The sequence below is a fragment of the Lycorma delicatula genome, chromosome 2 (genome assembly GCF_047948215.1).
Source record: "Lycorma delicatula isolate Av1 chromosome 2, ASM4794821v1, whole genome shotgun sequence".
In the NCBI taxonomy this organism is placed as follows: Eukaryota; Metazoa; Arthropoda; class Insecta; order Hemiptera; family Fulgoridae; genus Lycorma; species Lycorma delicatula.
Window position 1 is genome coordinate 186,224,050 of NC_134456.1, and position 24,885 is coordinate 186,248,934.

The 24,885-nt window shown below is 31.7% G+C and overlaps 1 protein-coding gene across 8 annotated transcripts in view; it reads right to left on the minus strand.

Moving 5' to 3' along the window:
* Nucleotides 1–2,775: 2,775 nt before the first annotated feature.
* The window catches only part of LOC142319509 (uncharacterized), a 30,176-nt gene continuing 8,066 nt past the window's right edge, over nt 2,776–24,885 (minus strand). The window contains exons 3-9 of one of the 8 annotated variants that reach the window (XM_075356861.1): nt 24,518–24,631; nt 22,296–22,412; nt 18,683–18,784; nt 15,916–16,056; nt 11,314–11,409; nt 9,525–9,665; nt 2,776–4,541 (exon numbers count right to left, since the gene is read on the minus strand). In XM_075356861.1, coding sequence (XP_075212976.1) covers nt 3,399–4,541; nt 9,525–9,665; nt 11,314–11,409; nt 15,916–16,056; nt 18,683–18,784; nt 22,296–22,412; nt 24,518–24,631 — 1,854 coding nt within the window. In that variant the 3' untranslated portion in view covers nt 2,776–3,398. Of the gene's footprint in view, nt 4,542–9,524; nt 9,666–11,313; nt 11,410–15,915; nt 16,057–18,682; nt 18,785–22,295; nt 22,413–24,477; nt 24,632–24,885 lie in introns of those variants that run through there. The other 7 variants (XM_075356860.1, XM_075356863.1, XM_075356865.1 and 4 more) reach the window with 7 other exon arrangements.

The window sequence follows — 24,885 nt, forward strand, 5'->3', positions numbered from 1 at the left end:
AGACATTTACAATGAAGCATTGATAAATATATTGAGGACAAGTTCTTAGTCAATTGGAAATGCCAGCACCCACCCGAGCTGCGATTGCTTCATTTGATGTGGATTTACGCCGGAACAGAGTTACAACATTGGTGATCTTCAGTCATATGTCCAATTAAACATTCCCAAATTAACGCGTGAACAGAAAGGCATTTATGATCGCATAATGCAAATGATAAATGACGGAGTTGGGGGGACCTTCTTCTTGGATGCGCCAGGAGGAACTGGGAAAACATTCCTCATTAGATTGATTCTAGCAACGGTTTGATCAAAAAATGACAATTACCCTGTTGCGGAATATTAATCAGCCAAAACTCTGCAACGGCACGCGACTTGCAGTTAAGAAATTGATGAATAATGTAGAAGCAACGATTTTAACGGGGCCTTTCAAAGGTGAAGATGTCCTCATTCCTTGAATACCCATGATCCTGACCGATACACCATTTTAATTTAAAAGATTGCAATTCCCAATTTGATTGGCATTTGCAATCACAATCAATAAAGCTCAAGGTCAATCTTTAGAATTGTGTGGTTTAGATTTAGATGCGGATTGCTTCTCACATGGGCAACTGTATGTTGTGTGTTCCCGATTCGGCAAACCAGATAGCCTTTATATCTACGCAGACAGTGGAAAAACAAAAAATATTGTATATCCACAAGTATTGCAAAATTAAACTTCTATGAAACGTATGCTTTGTTTTGTTTCTCATTTCTCATCCATGCAACCACAATGTGCCACAGCAAAGCGTGGCGGGTAGAGCTAGTTAGTTATATCTTTCCTAATATTAAATCTCACCAATTTACTTAGAATTTTATAATCTAAACATGTCTTTAACATTTTCTATTTTCATTGATACTCTTTGGTTCTCGCTATTTTTATTATATTTTATATTTTTTATTGGACTATTGACAAAACTGCTATTACAGTACTTTCTATCTTTCATAATTCTCAATAATTACTTTTCTATCTGTTTCAATAGCATCAACCTTTATTAAATTTCTCTGACACTCTTACAAACCTCATTAGTTTCAGTAACAGTAAATCAAACATGGTTGAGGTCATAAGAAAAACTTCTTCAATACTAATCTCAACTAATCTACAATCGCTTGTATATTTAAATTTGCCAATTGCACCAATATTACTTATTAAAATAAAATTATCTCATTTTAATACTGCTGCCCTGCAGAAACTCAAGTCTATTTCTGTCCTTTTTTAAAAAAAAAATATATATATATAATGTTATATATATACAATTTGTCACATGCAATTTTCTTCCCAATCTTGCTTTTAAAATCACCTATTACAATTAAATAATTTCTAAAATCCTTCTTCAAGCTAAAACGTTTAAAAAACTATTGTAAAATCTATCACAATCCTCACTATACCAGGATCAAAACTCAGAATGGACCTGGACAATCATTAATAATTTATTTTAATAATCTTAATCTTTATTATTCAAACTCTATCTGTAATTCTTATAAACTCTACCTAAATATTTTTTCTACATAAAAATCCGATTCTCCTAAATCCTTCTCAACTTCAAAATGTAAGTACATACTATTTCTCTTTTAATAACTTTTCTGAGCCCCTTCTCACTTCACGTAAACCTACCTAAAATATTCAGCTAATCTAGAACAGTTTCTAACTCTTCAGATTTAAGATTTCTAAAATCTTCAGATTTTAGAGATCTTTCATTAAATGTACCTATTTTTAATTTTAGATTTCCCAATGGCCTTTTACATTATTATTACATCTTACTGGGAAGTTCAGGTCTAAATTACCCTCTGTAACCTTTCTGGGCAATCTGGATTCTATTCCATGTAAAATCTGATAATCAGTCCTGAACTCATGTTGTTACTATGTTGATTTTTGCATCAAGTTTGAATCCAAACTGTCCATAATGTCAAACTTGTTTATAAAGTTGTGTGATCTTCTTTCGTCTTTCTTCAAAATTCAAATTTACTTACTTTTAACCTGAATCTATATTTTTCTAATTTTAGCAATGTGGATTTGCTTGATTTCTTCCCTATATATTTCATAAAGTGGTGAGTTACTTTCAGTTAATAACTTTTCTTACTTATTATCTCCTTACCAATTTATCTTGCACTAAAACATCATATTTAGCACTCACCTGCACCTGCCTCGAGTAATCTTCATCTACCCAAATTTGCTTACGTTTAAGCTTTTTTTTTTGTTACACAATATTAAACTTTTAATGATTTCTTGTAAAGCATACAATTTTTAGTCTAATATATCATCTGCTTTCTTAGGTACAATTTTTAGTCTTTTATCATTTGCTTTCGTCTCAATTCTTTTAGCATAATCAATGTTTTCAAGTGCACAGTCTGCCTCCAAGGTACCTATAATTAATTCTATTCCTTCTCCTCCAAAATATTAAAATTATTGTACTTGCTCTTAATCAATTCTCTAATTATTACATTATTTTTCTTTATCTCCTTTTCTAAATCAATTTTCTTGTCATGCTACATTAATTTTCCTTCAACTGCATTTTTTAACTCTTGAATTTTTTCCAGTAATAATATCCTTCAACTGTGTTCTTATTTTTTTCAAATAATCCTTGTAATTCTGACTAAAATGTCAGAATCTTTAATTATAATCTTTTGAATTATAATTATTAGGTTTACCAATTTAATTCTAATTCTAATATTTTATTATAAAGTAATAAATAATTCTGATATTTTATTTTTATAATTAAATTAATTTTAAATCAATAATTACAAAACCAAATTCTAATCAAACTACTTTAATTCTAACATGAACAGTAGCTATATTTAGATGTCTTAATTTATTAATTTCTTTTATAAACAACAGCTCTTAATGGCCAGATAACCTACATTGTTTATAAACAATTTCATTAGACAAGAAGACTTATTCAAGAACAATATATACTGATTTATTATAACTTACTATTAGCATAATGGTCCTTTAACCCACTATTTACTTAATTAATTACATTTTATCTTGATAATTTCCCAAATAATTCAAATCCATTGTAATTTTATTTTCCCTTTATAATAATTAAAAAAGATAATTTTATCTTGTTGAACTCCTTTTTAACAAAATAATCGATTATCATTTACAATATACTACATATATACAGTATAAACCATTAGTTATTTTATAAACAAATATAGTTTCCTTTCATGACTTTTTAAATTAAATTAAAAAAAACTTTTTATCTGCTTATCCAAGACAGAGCCGATGTTATCTGTATGACTACTCACAACAAACTACAAATAAATAATAAATAGTTCTTTAATTTAAAGAGACAATATAACATAGCAGAAAATCCTTTACAATTGAAAATAATATACAGTGATGCATATAATACATAACATTATGTTGAATGGTGAGTACGTAAATGAAGCCTTAATTTTTTTTTTTCCATAAAACTTTTACTACATAAATTACAAAGATGTTCTTCACCACCAACATGTGTTAACATATGAACTCTTAAAACACTTTTCTGTTTAAAAGATTTTAAACAAACATTACAAGAATGTGGACGTTCATTAGTATGAGTTAATATATGATCAGTTAATGTCCGTTTCATCGCAAATGATCGTTCACAATGAGTACATTTATAAGGTTTTTCATTAGTATGTTGAGATCTAATATGATCATTTAATGATGACTTCATTGTAAATGATTTGTTACAATTATCAATCTCACATTTGAATGGTTTTTCTTTTGTGTGAACACGTAAATGGTCGTTTAAATTACTTTTCTGTGTGAATGATTTTTTACAGATTGTACAACTATATGGTTTCTCCCCCGTATGTATTCGCATATGTGTATTTAACTTACACTTTTCACCAAATCTTTTTTCACATATTCCACATGGATAAGGTTTTTCCCCTGTGTGTGTTCTCATATGGATCTTTAATTTACTCTGCTCAGCAAATCCTTTAAGACATATATTACAAATATGTGTTTTTTCACTTTCACCAGTATCCATATGTAAACGTACATGATAAACTAAGGAGCCTTTCTGTGTAAATGATGAATTACATATATTACATGTATATGGCTTTTCTCCAGTATGTGTTCTCATATGAATTGAATATTTACTTTTTTGTGAAAATGCTTTACTACATATTTCACAGGTATGAGGCCGTTCACCAGTATGAGTTCTCATATGAACAGTTAAAGTATACTTAATAGCAAATGATTTAAAACATATTTCACATGAAAATGGTTTTTCTTTTGTATGAACTCTAATATGATCAGTTAATGAACTTCTTAATAAAAATGATTTTCCACATGTTGGACAAACATGTTGTTTCTCTCCTATATGTATAAGCATATGACGTTTCAAATAACGTAAACAAATAAATCCTTTTTTACATAAATCACAAATAAATGACTTTTCTGTAACAATGTTGCTGTTAATGAGGGAAATTTTTTGAACAGATAAATCCATTGGAAAATTCACACCATTCTTATCAGCTTCATTCAGTTCTTTCATATCACTGATTTTCTGAAAAGTAAAACACAAATAAGAATTAAATAAATAATGGAAATGGATAATACAATGAAAACGTTTTAAAATAATGTTTCAATCACTCAACTCAGTATTTAATTGCAGTTGAATCTTCTCTGTTACCCTTTGATGAAGGGAAAAAAATTCACTTTGTGTATACATAAAAGCAGATATAAAATTTACCTAATGCTCTAGTTTTATATTTGTTACTAGTTAAACAGTAGTTTCCAGGAGCTTAGTTGAAACTAACAGAACAATTTTCCAAACAGAATACATGAGAATATACAAAAAAGATCAGATACACTGCATTCTGGGCAGACATCATATTCTGGTGGAAATCATGCCCTGAGCATGAATTCTATTGGCAATTTATTGTTGAGCACCTACTGCTCAACAATAGTTTATGCTGCTAATTGTGAAACATTGAAAAATAAAATGATGACATGCCATTTAGAATATAAATAAGCTATTTGATGTTGACTTCTGGCATTTTACTGCTCCACAACAATGCACATACTGCTCTAACATGTAATGCAGCTGTCATGCAGAACTTTTATCATATCATTTGGATGGTAACAATTGAATCAAGATCCTACAGCCCTGACTTGGCACTGAACAATATCCACCTCTTTCTGAATGTTAATAAGTTCTCTGTGGTTTGAAATAAAAGTTATCAAATGGTTAATGTTATGACCAGATGACTGATGTTAATGACAACAGTAAATAAAAATTATGCTTTAATATATCTGAATACACTGTTGCTGAGATACTTAAAACATTAATTTAGCAAAATCAGTTTTTGTTATTGTATTTGTCTATATTCTCCTGTGTACTAATTATTACAAAGACAAAAGTATAACCAGTATTCCACCAACAATTTGTTTAATAATCAACATTCAATCGCCGATTTGGTTACAAATTTAAATATAATAGAAATTGTAAAAGGATGTGATAATAATAATAAAAAATTAAACATTTTAGAAAAATATTATATATACAAGCATAGACAAAAATTTAACTTTATTAATGCATAGAGTTTGATGATGACTAACTTATCAAAACTGCCATAGATAACAGCACATTTATATAATTTATTAAATAAAAATTTTAATAACCTTAATACATTATGTGTGGCTGGCCACATGGGGAAAATTTTTTAAAAATTTTTTTAATTTTATGACTACATATTTTTTTTGTTAAAAAAATTTTATGTTTTGAGTATAATGTGTGATTTTGGAAAAATAAAAAAACAAAATTTTTTTTATTAATTGAATATGAGAGAAACCCTCAAAAGCGCTATTAATATGAAATAACAATAAGCATAAGGTAAGAGGCATTACTGAATTCTGTACTGTTGGTGGAATACTGGTTATAGCTTTGTCTTTGACTTAAAGCATTATATGTTTTTCCCACAATAAGTCTCTACTTCTCCACAATGGGAAGCCTCAGAATCTCATTTACTTAAAAAACATTCTCCTTAATAAAATAGTTTTTCACTATTACTTATTATTGCTACCAGTCAAGAGGCAGTTTCCATCAGTTTTGTTAAAAAGGTTGAATGGTCTTGGATAATCTAGAAGTTTCTAGATTATAAACTGAATAATCTAGAAACTTAGATGGTTCACACCCCATGAATTGGTCCTACAAGCACATGTAAACTTATAGAGGAGTAGGAGGATGTAGGAAGACATATATGCTTTTTATATGTACCCACATCTTGCCAATACAAACAATTTACACCAATTACACACCAGTAAATTTTTTTGGAATCATCATTTAAGCTAAACATCTTCAGAATGAATAAACAAAGCCACAATGAATAAAGCCATATTAATATTAAATAGATAATAAATGAACTCTGAATTCTGCAATAAACTGTGTTAATAGTTAGATGTACTTTATACATTCAAATGAAATGTGTTAATGCAGTAATGTGTTCAAAAAAATAGTATTGCATCCTACTTTGTAGTACTTTGAATTCAAATCAGTTACTACATTTTATTTTATAGAATTCTGAATTTAAATCTGTTACTACAGTACTACATTTTCAATTAAGACTGCAAGGAAAAGTGTTAGAAGACTTATGAAACAATAACCAACAGTAATAATCACAGTTTATAGTTCTAAAAGAGTAATGAGAAAATGAAATCCAGCTATAAAAATGTAAGTACTGTACTATACAAACTCAGTAATGTATTTCTATTTTTCTAAATTTTATTATTTTTCATTTTCATTAATAATTGTTACACACAGTAACATTTTAATTGCGTTAAATATGAACTCAATTGGCATTGTTTTTTTTCATTACCTTATCTTTGAAATTAACACAGTTGGCCTATAATGTGGGTATTACAGTCGTCTCTGGATGACTGTGTATAGAGGGGGTTGTACTGTATTAGAATCTGATTTTAACATTTTATCAAAATAAAATTATCACATTTTACAATCAGAGTTTGTGAGTCAGTGACTTGCATTGATAACAGCAGTAAATGTATGAACGTTCTTAAATTTACAATGAAGAAAAGATTTTGTGAATAGCACAGAAAATGCTAACAACTCAAGGGAATATTATTATTAATGAAAATACATGCAAAAATAATGTAAATCTTTTTCAGCCAAATACATTGTTTAAAAATACACATGAGGTGTGATAAAAAAATACGGTGAATAATCTTTTATTAAAAAACGTAATAAGGTTACATAGAATTCGATTTAATCTCCTTCAAAGTACTGTCCTTGGCTAGCAATGCACTTATCCCAACGTTGACTCCGTGACTGAAGGCATTTCTGGAAGGCGTCTTTTGGAAGGGCTTTCAGCTGCTCAGTCGTGGCCCTCTCAATGTCAGCAATGGTGTCAAAACGTTTTCCATTAAGCACAGTTTTAATTTTTGGGAAGAGCCAAAAGTCGCATGGTACTAAATCCGGTGAGTATGGCGGATGTGGACAGACAGGAATACTTTTTTCGGCTAAAAACTCGCGAATGAGAAGCGAGGTGTGACACGGCGCGTTGTCGTGGTAAAGAAGGAAGCCATTGGTCCATTTTTCTGGTCACTTTCTTCGTACGTCGTTTCGCAAACATTGCAGTACACCCTTATAAAATTCAGAGTTTACAGTTGTTCCCCTTGGAACGAACTCTGATCGCACTATGCCCTCTCACTATCGAAAAAACAACGAGCATGACCTTGATGTTGGATTTTGACTGACGTGCCGTTTTAGGGCGAGGAGATGAACTGATTTTCCATTGGGAACTCTGCATTTTGGTCTCAGGGTCATAGCCATAGACCCAAATTTCATCTCCAGTTACAATTTTGGCCATGAAGTCCGGATCTGCATGAAGACGACCCTTCAACTCCGTGCAAATTGACACACGAATTTCCTTCTGTTCATCACTCAAAAGTTGGGGAACAAATTTTGCACTCACTCGTCTCATTTGCAATTCATTAGTTAAAATGCTTTGAACAGATCCGTACGAGATGTTAAGGTCTTCCGATAGCTCTCGAATAGTCATTCGCCTGTTTGAACAAACTATTGTTTCCACTTTTTGCACATTTTCAACTGTTTTTGAGGTTACTGGACGTCCCGCACGCTGCTCGTCTTCAACAGACTCATTTCCGTTTTTAAATCGGTCATACCACTTGTACACAGTCTTCAAAGTTACCACACTATCGCCGTACACCGATTCTAACATTTCATGAACTTCATTGACACTCTTTTGCAACTTAAAACAAAACTTAATGTTAATGCGATGTTCAAAATCCATGTTGCGCGACAGACACGATAAACACAACCTCACTCTAGCGGCTCTGGCAGCTGACTGGCAAGCTCGAATGTGTTACAACTTGTCCCTTCCTGTCTCAGTTGATCACGCTATTGGACAAATTACAGCATATTGATGTAGCGTCGGCAGTTGCTGCTATAAAAATTCATTCACCGTATTTTTTGATCACACCTCGTATAATATTAGAATCTCATTATTTTAATTAATTAAAAATGATATAATTAATATTACCTCAATTTAGTAAGGTGAAACAAAAAAAATGGGAACTTTTAAAATGTATATTGGCAGCCATGTACAGTTGCCAAAACTGCTTTATGCAGAGGCAACCTTGCTGCTTAGTCATCATGGAGGAATGGAACGGACAACAACATGCTTTCGCCAAAAATTTGTTTTACAAAACCGTAAGATTTGGAAGGTGCACAGAGGGATTTCCAACGAAATTACAATTTAGGACGTGTTCCATCAAAAGAGGGGATAAAAATGTGAATTAAAAACCATGAGAGACTGGATCAGCTCTGAAAAAGAAACCGACAGGACAACCAAGAAGTGCTACTCCACACAATATTGTAAGATTCCATAACCATGGTGGCCAATTGTGATCACTGTGGCAAGATATCAGCCCCCTATGAAATTTTTGCTGTAACAAATCAATGGTTTCATGAGCTGCATGACATGAGGTGCCATCATACTGGAAGAACATCTCAACATCAAAGCCAAAGTTCACGGCTTCCAACTAAGACAATAAAAATGCTGTTATCTCGTGATAACATACACAATTGACATAGTTACTGCACTACTAGACTCAGGGTTAACAGTGGCAATGTTTTTGGCCAAGTGTTCTGTACAAAGAAAGCCACTTCCTTTGTTATCTATCACTGAACCTGCTTATTCAAACTTTGGAATCATTCTTTTTTACAGTCCTTCTATTTGGCATGTTTTTCTACTGAAACATACACGTAATTTGCCCACACATTCTGCACACTTTGTATTTGGAACAGTATATTTTCACAATAGCTACTCATTAGTTTAATAAACATGTTACACTGTATCACTGATTTAAAAATGTAATCAAAGTAGAATGAAAAGCAGTGATCAAAAGGAAATTTATTTTTTTATATCCAAAGGAATAAATTTTCATGAAGTTTTACACTACATAGATAAATAAAATTTTAGGATATTTATAACTGTGTTAAAAAACTCACTGTTAACATATCTTGAGAAGGAACACTTTCTGTTGAAGACTGTTCCTGATTAGTGTTAGTTACACCGGAATTACTATGCTCTACATTGTTGTCTGAATGTGAATTAATACTCGAATCAGTTAAGTCCATGTTGTTCTTTGGCTGTAATCAGATACAAAAATATAATTTTTTGAATCAAAAAAAGAAACGTTGACAATAATGATACTGTACCGAAACTTTATAAATAAACTTTATAAATTCAATACGTTTTTAATGTTTTTCCAGTATTTGTTCTAAACTTAATAAACACTCTAAAAAGATAATTTTTATCAAAATAACATAAACTGTTAAACAAGCTAACAATGATGGATTAGTTACCTGTCACAGTTAATAGACTAATTCTTTGTTATAAATTATTGTACAGTGTATTGCTGATTATCCAAACACAAATTTTCTGGATGTCCAACTATCTGGACTGCTTATATCCACAGTAAGAAACTTAAAAAATATTAAATTTACAAAATGTTAAAAATGTAAATACTATTCATACAAATATTTGCTTAAACAGTAAATGTATTTACATCAATCTTTGTTTTTACTGGGTTTTTTAATTTACTTTTTTATAAATCATATAGGACAAAACATATTTACATAATGGAAACACATAAATTGGCAAACCAAGAGCTATGATGTAATGACTTGCATCCAGTGCCATCTCATAAAAAGCTCTGAGTATTTGTCTATCAAGATGGGCTGATTGAGCAACAAAAAGAATGTGATTCTACAGAAATTCTTTGTTTAAAACAATTGTATGATCTAAATCATGCAAGAACTAAAGGAGAATAACCACCAGTTCAGCTTCGATTTCTGTCAAAAAATTATGGCAAACATTGACAAGGGCAGCGAATTTCTGGACAAGCTGTGAATGTCAGATAAGGGACATTTCATTTCATATGTTATGTAAACAAGCAGAACTATCATTACTCAACAGAGAGCAACCTCAATGAAGTTCATAAATGTCCTTTACACAGCACCAAGGTATGCTGTGCAGTTTCGTCACATGGAGTCATTGACCATAGATTTTCTAAAATGAGTAGCAGATCACGATGAGTGTCAATGCAGATCAGTATGATCACCATTCTTTTATTACACCTGGATTGAACAATTTCCCACACCAGCACAAATCCTGGTTGCAACAGAGTGGTATGATCTCTTTGCTAAACATTGCACATTGTAAGGAAATCAATGGCAGCAGTGCAATAATTATTCAGTAACTGTGTCTTCTTAAGATTCAGTGAAATTCCCTGGTCCCCAAGCCCACCGATTTTTCAGTTTGTGTTGTGATTTTTTCTTGTGAGGATACCTTAAGAGTGTGGTCTGTAAGTCGGCCAGAGAAACCGGGTGAATTGAAAAAAGCTATTCAAGATGAAATTCATAGCATGCCACCTGAGATACTGCAGCAAGCAATGGGGAATCTCAATGGTAGATTGGCAGAGTACATATATAGAAGAGGGTGCCATCTACCTGACATAATTTTCAAAAACTGATATTAGGCATTTTGATAATTTAATATTCTATATTTTTATTTCTATTTTATTTTTGATTGTTATCGTTAGGTTTCTGCCAACAAAATTTTTTTGGCATTTTTCAAAAATTCTGATTTTTTGTATCGCCCAAAAAAAAGGAATAAATACATATTTCATAAAATATACACAATCAAAATGAAAAATATAAATAACCAAGAGAATTTGAGATAAACATAATATAAAAATAAACAGAAAGCAAACATAATAAACATAACTTTACTTACATCTATTTTAGGTTCCCCACTGCCACTGTCATTATTCATAACTGAATTATCACTATTTGATGTTTCTTCATCACGTTCAATTTTTATCTGATCTGTCTATAAAATTAAATAATTATTAATATAACAAAAGATAAAAATTAAATGGCAAATTATTATAGCATTATGTTAGAATATAATGATACCACAACAATTAAAATATATTTGAATAAATGAACAAATCTGTGAAAGCATACCAGTAAATAGTGCCACCTTGTTGCTAAATAAAATTTTTTCGTCCATCATACATTGAGGAAAGAGTTCTATATACAGCATATTCAAATAAGCAACTACACACTTCAGCGAATAAGAATGGTAAAATATCACAAAGAAAACATTTAATTTTGGTGAGTCCCTTTCATGTTATAAAAAAGTTCATAGAGATTTTGTGACCTCAGATACACACATAATGTGTGTTAACTTTTCCACTAAGATGAAATGTTGATTCATCATTAAACACAATATGATCAAGAAAGTTGTCATAGTCATGCTGACACATTTTGATCAAAAAGTCTGCACATACAGCGTAGTTGTAGGCTTCAAAGCCTGTTATAGCTGTAAACAGTATGGATGCATGTAATAACATTTCATTAAAACATTCCACTGTCATTACCAGCTTTGCTAAAACATAGATGGCCTTCTAATAGTTTTTTAAGACTATGAAGGAAAGATTTGCTGAGAAGTTCAATATTTTCCTCTGGTATCTTTGGCTGTCCTGTACTCATCCCTTTACAAAGACAACCAGACATTTCAAATAGATAATGCCTTTCTATGGAATACATGTTGAACTGTAGATTCACATTAGCAAACTGCAAAACATGGAAGGCTTTCTGTTCAAAATTCACCATCTTTGCTAGTGGGGTTATTAAGTGGAAAGATAGGGAATCTATATACAGTGAAATGCATGCAACTAAAACTTTCTGTTCAGAAGTTACCAACTTTGCTAGCGACACTGTCAAGTGGAAAGATAGAGACTCAATCTACAGCCACGCACATAACTAAAAATGTCCTTTTTGCTGTTTGATTCTAGCCTTATATTATACACATCACACCAAAGAAAGATATTACGACAAATAAAAATGCTGATATTCTTTTTTATTTACACTTTCTATTATTCTAGTTATTATCATCTTACTGACAGTAATACAAATATTTAAGGTGAATATAGGGTGTGTGTATATATATATATATATGTATATATACACACACATATATGTATATATACCTTATTATTATTATTATTTTAAAATTAGGCAAAATGTCTTAGGAAAAATTTAACGGAAAATGCATCACCTATTTGGGAAATGAGGCATTACTCCAGTGAAATTGTATTTGAAAATTATCTACGAATCTAGGACGCAAAAATTTATACATAATATTAGATGAGTATTATTACAGTTACTCCAAAAATCAAACTAATTGCTTTCTGGAGAGTGGTTCTATATCACAGTTGTAAATCAAACTTCGTATCACAGGCATATTTTTATAGAACAGACACAAAAAAGTGGTCTTTCAATGTATTTTCGTAAGTTAAATTACAATAACAATAATAATCACAATTTTTTTTTTTAATTGAACAATTGAATCTCTACTGCTTAACACTGCATAAAAAAACTCTGCGGCACAATCTTTGCCGTGGCTTTGAAATCAGTATGTTTTATTCTTCTTTGGTTGTGTATATCTGCAACTCCACACATAACAGTAGGAACCCATTTCATCAGCATTGAATCAAAATAGACGAGTTTTGAATTTCTTGTCCCTAACAAATATGTTATGATAAATTTCAGTGAATGAAAAATTTATACTTGTAGTTTCACTTGGTAATAAATTATGTCCAATGACTTGTCTTTTAACTAAACCCTCTTCAGGGACCAAAAGCTTCCTCACCACAATGCTGTTCCTTCAAAACATTAATACCTATAATAAGCAATCAGTAAGAAGGCAGGCAGTAGTGGGTTTGTTTTTCATAATGTGTTTTCATAACTTTCTCCGACCAATTGCAGAGGAAGTTATGAAAACATGTTGTTACAGTAAGATCATAAGAACATGTAATCAGACAGCAATAAATATTTTTTTCTTTGTATGACCAGGTCACAATGGCTTATTTTTAATACATTTGGTGGTTTTTATAATGAACAGTTACAAACCACGGCCTTTATTAAAGAGCACACATGTTAAATACAATTACAAGTGTAAACATTGGCAATCACAATATATGTAAAATATACGAGGATTAGTCAATTGTCAATTATTATCCGCAACTTAGTTATATTTTTGTTTATGTTGGTAGTACTGTCGTGTTGTGTGACGCATGCGTGGTTTAATTGTTGTTATGTATGTGCAGGTTTGATGCTGCTAGGTAAGTGCCATTAAACCTCGCTGCTCCGCTTTCTGTTTGCACAAAAGAAGAGCAACATTCAGTGATCCGTTTTTTGTGGTTGGAAGGTGTATCAGGGGCTGAAATTCATCAAAGACTTTCGATACAGTACGGGAACAGTGTTGGCGCAATGGAGTGTCAACAAATAGATTGAAAAATTAAAAAATGGTCGCACAAGTGTTATACACGACAAAGGAGCTAGACGACAATTTACCGCCATAAATGAGGGAACATTGAGCGTGCACATTTTATGCTTTTCTTAGACAGACGAATAACTATTGATAAAGTGCCACATCATCTGCAAATTAGTCATGGTTCTCCCTACAAAATCATCCACAACAGACTTGGATTTTATAAAGTCTGTGCAAGGTGGGTCCCAAAACAACTCATACAGTTGCATAAACAAATGCACTTGGAAATCTAACAAAAACATTTGAATCGCTATGGTAACGAAAGGGACATCTTAGACAGAATCATCACGGTGACGAAACATGGATCCATCATTACGATCTGGAGAGTAAACGGCAGAGTATGGAATGGAAACATCCAAATTCGCCCTGCAAAAAAAAGTTCAAGACCCAACCATCTGCAGGAAAACTGATGCTTATGGTTTTTTGGGTCTCACAAGACCCAGCACTGGAACATTATGAGGAAAGGGACATGACAATAAACAGTGCGTGTTACAGTAAAAATACTTACTGTCAAGCTGAAGCCTGCAATTCAAAGCAAATGCAGAGGACTCCTGTTGAAAGGTGTTGTGTTGTTGCACGACAATGCCCTTCCACATACTGCTACCCACACTGCTGAAATGCTCCAAAAACTCAACTTTGAATATTGGCTCATCCTCCGTATAGTCCTGATCTTGCCCCTTCTGACTGCCACTTGTTTGGTCCACTCAAAGAGACATTAAGGGGCCATCGATTTAAGGGGCCGATGAAACAGTGAAAGAAGCGGTGCATTCCTGGCTTGCAGCTCAACTGAAAACCTTCTTTTATAAGGGCACCAGGAAGCTTGTGCAACAATGGACCAAGTCTGTTGAAATGCAAGGAGACTATGTTGAAAAATGATGTACATGTAAGTTTCCTACTTGTACCGCAATAAAATTTATAACTACATTGCGGATAATAATTGACTTACCCTCGTACAATATAATACAAATAAATCACTTAGCAGTGTAGGAGTACTGAATTCCCAATTTAAAGATAATTTTAGTCTTTAGACCTTCTTCCTGAAGGACTGTAACAACTATATTTTATTACAAAAATAAAATAAATAGGATAACCCAAAAGTAACACATGATTTAAATTTACAAAATGAATGTTTATTTAACAGACAAATCAACAAAGGTTTGTCAGATATTATCAAGAATAATATCCAACAATCTTATATGAAACTTGCAATTTTTTGACAGAATTTGCAATCACATTTTCACAGAGCAGTGGCTTAATTGTTGCAGTAACATGTTGGATCTCTTCTTTATGTTCAGGAATGACTAGTGTATGTTGGCTCTAAACCTAGGACTTTACAAATGAAGTAAAAGCTCACATGACCTTGGCAGCCAGTTGTGATCATTGTTGTGGGAAATCAGCCCCCCATGAAGTTTTTGGTCAATGGTTTCACATCCCGCATGACATGTGGTGCCATCCTGCTTGCTGGAAGAACATCTCATCAACATCAAAGCCAAAGTCCATGGTTTCCAACTAAGGCCATTAAAATGCTGTTATCATCTTGTGATAATAGACACCATTGACAGTTACTTCACTTCTAGACTCAGCATTCATGATGGCAATGTTTTTGGTCAAGTATCATGTTTGAGGACAGCCTCTTCCTTTGGTGTCCTCGCCGAACCTGTTTGTTCAAACTTTTGAATCACTCTTTTTTCAGTCCTTCCGTTTGACACATCTTTCTGCCTAAAAAACCACATAATTTGCACATAGTTTCCACACAACAGCCTGCATTTGTGATTCAGTATGATTTCACAATAGTTACTAATTAGGTTAATAAACATGTTACATTGTATCATTGATTGAAAGATGTAAATATATATAAAATGAAGAGCAGTGGTATTAAGCAAATTTTCTACAAAAGGGTAATTAAATTTTTTATATCCAAACGAATAAATTTCATCAAGTTTTACATTACATATATAAATAAAATTTTAGGATTTTTACAATTGTGATAAAACTCACTGTTAACATATCTTGAGAAGGAATACTGTCGGTTGAAGATTGTTCCTGATTAGTGTTACTAATGCGGCAATTACTAGGTTCTACATTGATGACTGAATGTGAATTAATACTTGAATCAGTTAAGTCCATGTTGTTCTTTTGCTGTAATCAGATACAAAAATATAATTTTTTGAATTAAACAAAGAAATGTTGACAATAACAATACTCCACTAAAACTTTATAGTCAATAAATTTTTAATTTGTTTTTCCATTATTTGTTCTAAACTTAATAAACAATCGAAAATGAAAAATTTTATCAAAATAACATGAAATGTTAAACAAGATAACAATCATGGATTAGTAACTTTCACAGCTAATAACTAATTTTTTACTATAAATTATTGTACAGTAAAATGCTGATTATCCAAACACTGAGTTTCTGGATGCCCAACTACATTTAAAATATCTAAAATACTATTCAAAGAAAGCTTTACTTAAACAGGAAATGTATTTTAATCAATCTTTTTTTTTTACTGGGTTTTTTAACTGACATTTTTGTAAATCATATAACACAAAACATATTTAGGTAATTGAAACACATTTATTGGTTAACCAAGAACTATGATGTAATGACTTGCATCCAAGGCTGTCTCATGAAAAAGCTCATGACTGATTATCTATCAAGATGGACTGGAGCAACAAAAGGATCTGATTTTACAGAGATACTTTGTTTAAACCAACTGCATAACTTTGCATCTTATAAAGATCACTAAACCATTTACAAATTACAGACTGTTTAAAGAAATACTATTATTAGAAGACATATTTTGATTTTTGATTATCACTAAGTTATTCTATTAATGCAGTGGTTCCAATCTGGTGAGTTGCGACACACTGGTGTGTCACTTAGTCACATGGAGTATCTTGAAATTTTAGAATTTAAAAATATTTTTGATATGATCATTGTAAAAAGTCTAATCTTAACAGCTGAATTACAAGACAAGCTGACTAAATTTGCTATAATCTTATTTTAAAGATAGGCTAAGTTTTTTCAGAAAAATTTGGTGGAACATATATCACTCTTTTGGGAAATTAGCCACTACCCAATGAAATTGTATAAGAGTGCTATCTACGAATTTAGAGCATAAAAATGTATAAATATTACGTAAGTATTATTAGTGTTAATCCCTAAAAAAAAATTATTTTATTTCTGGAGAGTGGTTATAAATTACACAAATGTAAATCTAACTTTTCCCATCATAGGCATATGTTTACAGAATAGACCACAGAAAAGTACTCCCTCAATGTATTTTCTTATGTTAAATTAAATTACAATAATAATAATAACTTTTTAACTGAACAACTGAATCTGTATTGTTTTAACCTGCATGTAAAAACCTCTACAAAACAGTCTTTGCCATGGCCTTGAAATCAGCATGCTCAAGTATTTTTTGGTTGTGCATATCTGCAACTGCACACATAATAGTAAGGATCAATTTCATCAACACTTAATCAATGTAGTCGAGTTTTACAATAAAGATGTTTTACAAAATAAACATTAGTTTGGGAGATGCACAAAGGGATTTCCAACAGCATTGCAAAATTAGTGTGTTCCATCAAAACACGCAAAGAAATGTGAATTAAAAAATTTGATAAGTCTCAACTCTGAAAAATAAACCGACAAGACAACTGAGAGGTGCTTGTACTGCATAAATATTGAAACTATACATGTTTCAGTCATATAGAGCCCATGGAGTTCAATTCATATACAAGCAGTTGTGGTTGGGTTGTCCTGAGGAAGTGTTTGCAGAATTCTTCATATCAACTTAAAATTTCATCCTTACAAGTAACAGATGCAAGAACTGAAGGAGAATAACCACCAGTTCTGCTTTGATTTCTATCAAAGAATTTTGCAAACGTTAACAAGGACAATGAATTTCTGGACAACCTGTGGATGTCAACATTTCCATCTCAGAAGATACGTGAACAAGCACAACTATCATTACTCAGCAGACAAGAACTCGAAAGATGTACTTGAACATCCTTTACACAGCAGCAAGGTAATGGTATGAAGTGCAGTTTCATCACATGGGGGTCATCAACCATACTTTTTCTAAAATGAGGAGTAGTGCATCATTATGATTGTCAGATCAGTATGTTCAAGTGCTGCAATCATTTTATACACCTGCATTGAAAAATTTCCCATACCAGCACTAAGCCTGATTTCAACAGGATATTGCACACTGCAAGGCAATCAATGACAGCTGTGCAAGAATTATTCAGTAACTGTCTTCTTAAGATTCAGTGACATTTCCTGGTTATCAAGATCACCGGATTTCTCAGTTTGTAATTTTTTTTCTTGTGGGGATAACTTAAGATGGTCTATAAGAGCTGGCCAGAGGCACTGGGTGAATTGAAACAAGCAATTCATGACGAAATATTTATCATGGCACCCGAGATATTGCAATGACCAATGGAGAACCTCAATGGTAAATTGGCAGAGCGCATACAGAGAGGAAGGTGCCAACTACCTGACGTAATTTTCAAAAACTGATATTAGGTATTTTGACAATTTAATATTTTATACTATTATATATATTATATCTTTTATTGTAATGATTAGGTTTCTGTCAATAAATTTTTTGTTATATGTTTAATAGTTCCTGATTTTTGTGTCGCCCTGAAAATAAGGAATAAATACATATTTCATGAAATATACATAAAACAAAATGAAAAATATAAATAACCAAAAGAACCTGAGATGAAAAGAAACATGATAAATACTTACATTTATTTTAGGCTCTCTACTGTCACTAACATTATTGATCATAATTGAATTATCACCGTCTGATGTTTCTTCATCACAGATATCTTCAAGTTCACTTTTTATCTGATCATTCAATAAAATTAAATAATTATTAATAAAAGATACTTTTATGGTAAATTATTATGGCATTATGTTAGAATCTAATGAAACCACAACAATTAAAATACATTTAGCTAAATGAACAAGTTTGTAAAAGCTTGTTTTTTTTGTGAGTAGGTGCACCATCTTGCATTAGGAAAGAGTCCTATACATAGCAACACAGAAATAAGCAACTCCTCATTTCAGCAAAAAAAGAATGGTAAAACTTTCATCAGAATATCACACAGAAAACAATTAATTTTGAGTCCCTTTCATGTTGTAAAAGAGATCATAGGGATTTTCTGACCACCAGATAGATATTATGTATGTTAACTTTTACACTAACATAAAATTTTGACTCATCACTAAACAAAATTTGATCAAGAAAGTTGTCATCTACATGCTGAAACATTCTGATTCTAAAGTCTGCAGTTACATGATAGTTGTAGGCTTCAAAGACCATAAGAGCTGTAAACGGTACAGAAGCATGCATTAACATTTTCTTAAAACATTCCACTGTGATTACTAGCTTAGCTAACTCACATCTATCCTTCCTAACAGGTTTTTAGGATTATGGAGAAAAGATTCACTGAGAAGTTCAACATTTTCTTCAAATATCCTTGGTTGTCCTATACTCTTCTCTTTACAAAGACATCCAGTATTTCAAATAAATAATGCAGATTCACATTAGCAAACTGCAAAACACTAAAGGCTTTTTGTTCAAATGTCACTATCTTTGCTAGTTGTGTTGCTAAATGGAAAGAGAGGAAACCTATATACTGCCATGCATCAGGGTCAGCCCTAGGCAGTAAGCAAAGTAGGTAACTGTCTATGGTAGCAAAATTTAGGAATGGCAAAACCCCCTAAACCAGTGCGCAAAAACAAATAAACGCAACCCATAAAAATATATTTTGATTACTTGAATCTAGAAAATAATATTATTTACTATTTTAGTACAAAAATATTATTATTGTACTATTTTTGTTTATTGTTTTAAAAATATATTTAAATTATCTCTGAAAATAGTAGGTACTAGTTTATTTTGCAAGTTCATTGTCGTCAGTTGATAAAAAATGTAAATTTCATTTCTCAATAAAACAATTTTCTATAAATCTGTATTAATATTATTGTGTTAATTCAATTGATATATAACTGAATTATATTTTTTATTTTAAAGTTTTTTTGAAGCCTGGAGGAGCAACATTTTTTGGGTTGCCTACAGCGGCAAAAACACTAGGTCTGGCCCTCCATGCATGTAATTAAAACTTTCTGTTCAGAAGTCACCATCTTTGTTGGTGGTGCTGTCAAGTGGAAAGAGAGAGAATCAATCTATGGCCACACATGAAACTAAAATTGTCCTTTTTGGTCTTTGATTCTAGCCTTAAATTAACACGATACACATCATCCAAGAGATATTACAACAAAATAAAATGATGATACTTTTTTTTGTACACATGTTATTTTTATAGCTATTATTATTTTACTAACAGTAATGCAAGTATATAAGGTATATATGAAACGGCCACTGTTATCATGAAAATAGTAAAGTAAAATCTACTGCTTATTTTAATTATTAATTTATTTTTAGCTAATACATATGAAAATAAACTATGCAATCGATTTTGAAATATGATTAGTGTAACAAATTTAATCTTAACAGCTGCATTATAGAACAAGCTGAAATGGCTATAATGTTATTTTAAAATTAGGTTAAATTCTTCAGAAAAGGTTGATAGAAGAAGTATCATCTCTTTTTGGGAAATGAGGCATTACCCCAGTGAAATTATATATGAATACTATCTATGGATCGAGGATGTAAAAATTTATAAATAATATTAGCTGAATATTATTAGTGTTACTCCCTAAAACAAACTAACTGCTTTCTGGAAAATGGTTGTAAATTACATAGTTGTAAATCAAGCTCTTCGCATCACAGGCATATTTTTTTAGACTAGACCACAGAAAAGTCCTTCTTCAATGTATTTTCTTAAGTTAAATTAAATTTTACAATAATAATAATAATAATCACAATGCTTTTTTTTAATATTGGTCTTGGGTTGAATAAGTCTACAATTGCACACATAACAATAGGGATCCATTTTATCACACTGAATCAAAGTAGTTGAGTTTTGACTTTCCTGTCTCTAACAAATATGTTATGATAGATTTCAATGAATGAAAAATTTGTACTTGTAGTTTTACTTTGTACTAAATTGTTGTCCAGTGACTTGTCTTTTAACTAAACCCTCTCCAGAGACTCGCTCATCATGGAGCAGTGACATGGCCAATAGTGTGCTTTCACCATAAAGATGTTTTACAAAATGAACGATATTTTGGGAGATGTACAAAGAGATATCCAATAACATTGCAATTTAGGGTGTGTTCCATCAAAACATGCAAAGAAATGTGAATTAAAAATTTTGATGAGTGGATCAACTCTGAAAAAGAAACTGACAAGACAACTGAGAGGTGCTCGTACTGCATACAATATTGAGATACACACGTTTCAGTCGTATGGAGCCCATGGAGTTCAATTCATAAACAAGCAGTTGTGATTGGGTTGTTCTGAGTAAGTGTTATCCTGAATTCTTCTTATCAACTTAAAATTTCATCCTTACAAGTTACAGATCATACAAGAACTGAAGGAGAATAACTACCAGCTCTGCTTTGATTTCTGTCAAAGAATTTTGGCAAACATTAACAAGGACAATGAATTTCTGGGTAACCTGTGGATGTCAGATAAGGCATATTTACATCTCAGAGGTTACATGAACAAGTAGAATTATCATTATTTGGCAATCACAAACCCCAAAGTACATGAACATCCTTTACACAGCAGCAAGGTATGGAGTGCAGTTTCATCACATGGGGGTCGTCAACCATACTTTTTCAAAGATGAGTGCATCACTATGTATCAGATTTCAACAGAATGGTGCAATGTCGCACACTTCAAGACAATCAACAGCCACTGTGCAAGAATTATTCGGTAACTGTGTCTTCTCAAGATTCAGTGACATTTCCTGGTCACCAAGATCACTGGGTTTCTCAATTTATGATCTTTTCTTGTGGGGATACCTCAAGAGTGTGGTTTATAAGTGTGGGCGTAAGACAGTGGGTGAATTGAAACAAGCAATTAAAGAGGAAATTAGTGGCACTCTACCTGAGATGTTGCAGCGAGTAATAAGGAACCCCTAATGGCAGATCGGCAAAGTACATGCATAGAGGAGGCTGCCATCTACCTGACCTAATTTTTAAAAACTGATCTTTGATAATTTTATACTTTATAAATATATACATTTTTTTTTTTATTGTAATGGTTAGGTTTCTGTCAACAAATTATTTTGTTACATTTTTCAAAACTTCCTGTTTTTTCGTGTCACCCTAAAAAAAGGAAATAAATTCATATTTTATAAAATGTATATAAAAAAAAGGAAAAATATAAGCAACAAAGAGAACCTGAGATGAAAATAAAGATGATCGAGATAACTTTACTTACATCTATTTTTGACTCTCTACTGCTACTAACATCACCATTATTCATATATAAATTATCACAATTTGATGTTTCTTCATCATACATATCTTCATCAACTTCACTTTTTATCTGATCATTCTATAAAATTAAATAATTATTAATATAATGAAGGATAAAATTTTTATGCTAAATTACTATAGCATTATGTTAGAATATAACGAAACTGCAACAATTAAAAAAAAAAAACATTTAAATGAATGAACAAGTCTGTAAAAGCATGTCAATCAATGAATAGGGCACCACCTTTTTGTTAAATAAACTCTTTTGTCGATCATGCATTGAGGAAAGAGTCCTATACACAGCATATTCAAATAAGCAACTGCTCACTTCAGCAAAATAAATGGTAAACTTTTTATCAGGATATCATCGCACAAAAAACATTTAATTTTGGTGAGTCCCTTTCATGTTATAAATGAGTTCATAGGGGTTTTCTGACCCCAAGATACTTTATGTATGTTAATTTTTCCACTAAGATGAAATATAGACTCATCAGTAAACATAATATGATAATGAAAGTTGTCTTATTCTTGTTGGCACATTTCAATCGTTAAGTCTGTACATACAGTGTAGTTGTAGGTTTCAAAGCCTGTCAACAGTATGGATGCATGTGTTAACATTTCCTTATAACTTTTCACTGACATTACCAGCTTGGTAATTCACAGATGGCCTTCCTAACAAATTTTTTAAGACTATGAAAGAGATTTTTTTTTTAATTGAACAATTGAATCTGTTTCCTTCACACTATATAAAAAACTTTGCAACACAAGTTTGGCCATGGCCTTGAAACCAGCATGCTTTATTGTTCCTTGATATGTATGTTTGCAACTGCACCCATAACAGTAGGGACCCATTCCATCAACACTGAATCAAAGCAGTTGAGTTTTGACTTTCCTGTCTCTAACAAATATGTTATGATAGATTTCTGTGAATGAAAAATATGCACTATTACAGCTTGTTGAAAACATATGCAATCTTATGGGAAAATGAATAGGTTACAATAGTTGTTGAAAGTGACCTCCATTATGCAATTCACATAATTAAATATGATGTTGCATGCTCTTACACACATACTGTAATGTTTGTTGAGGAATTGCAGCAACACATCATTCAACTTTGCTCTGAAATTTGGGAATGATGTGAGGATGAATTTTGTATGCAGCATGTTTAAGGTAACCCACAAGAAAAAGTAAGGAGAGGAAAATCAGATCAAGGAGGCCACAACTCCTTTAAGATCACTACTTTATGAAAATACTGATCCAAGAAAGTCATAATGTTGTTGACTTAATGAGGTGTAACATTGTCCTGCTGAAACCACATAACATATACTCTAGCTGGTCTGCAGATAGTGTTTACAAATTGTTGCACCACCTGTAAGTAGCCCTCACTGTTCACTGTGCCATGAAATAATGTCATGAAGACTCACCTATGTGACATTGCACACCAAATACCCACTTTTTGTTTGTGCAGAGGAAACTCTTGCAGCTGATGTGGATTTTGCTACACTAAATGCATGAATTGCATGCATTCACATATCCATCAAGGTCAAACCATGCCTTGTCAGACCAAAACCAATCATAGAGTTCTTCCCCATCTGCCATTACAATGACATGAGCCACTGACAGAAATATACATATGTTCCGATGTCTGCAGGTAACAACTCTGAACACAACGAATTCTGCATTTATGCATTTTTAAATGCTTGCGCAATGCCTTGTGGGCACTAACAACGGAGAGACCAGACTGGCCAGATAAGTGTCACACAGACTTCTTAGAACTAACAGAATATGCAACTTGTAAACTGATCAACTTTTCTGGTGTTAGCATTCTCAATCAATCACTTTCGCCTATATCAGCCACATTCCTTGTCTCTTGTAACTTGTCATACACCCGCTTAATGAAGGACCCATTTGGTGCACCCACATCATACTTTTCTGATAATGCATCCTGTGTCTGGGCATAACTGGCAAATCTATTATTTTTATATATATATTTTTTATTGTAATAGTTAGGTTTCAGTCAATAAATTTTTTTTTTGCATTTTTCAAACATTCCCATTTCTTTGTCACCCTAAAAACAAGAATAAATTCATTTTCATAAAATATACACATACAACAAAATGAAAAATATAAAAAACAATGAGAACCTGAGATGAAAAGAATGATGATAAACTTAACTTAACATACATCTATTTTAGGCTCTCCACTGCCACTATCTTCATTATTCATAACTGAATTATCACTACATGATGTTTCTTCATCATATATATATTCACTAAGATCACTTTTTATTTGAGCTTTCTATAAAATTAAAATAATTATTAATATAATAAAAAATAAAACTTTTATGGCAAATTATTACAGCATTATGTAAGAATATAATGAAACCACAACAATTAAAATATATTTAAATAAATGAACACGCCCATAAAAGCATGCCAGTCAGTAGGTATCTTGTTGCTAAATAAAATTCTTTATCTTACATTGAAGAAAAAGTCCTATACACAGCACACACAAATAAGCAACTCCTCGCTTCAGCAAAAAAGAATGGTAAA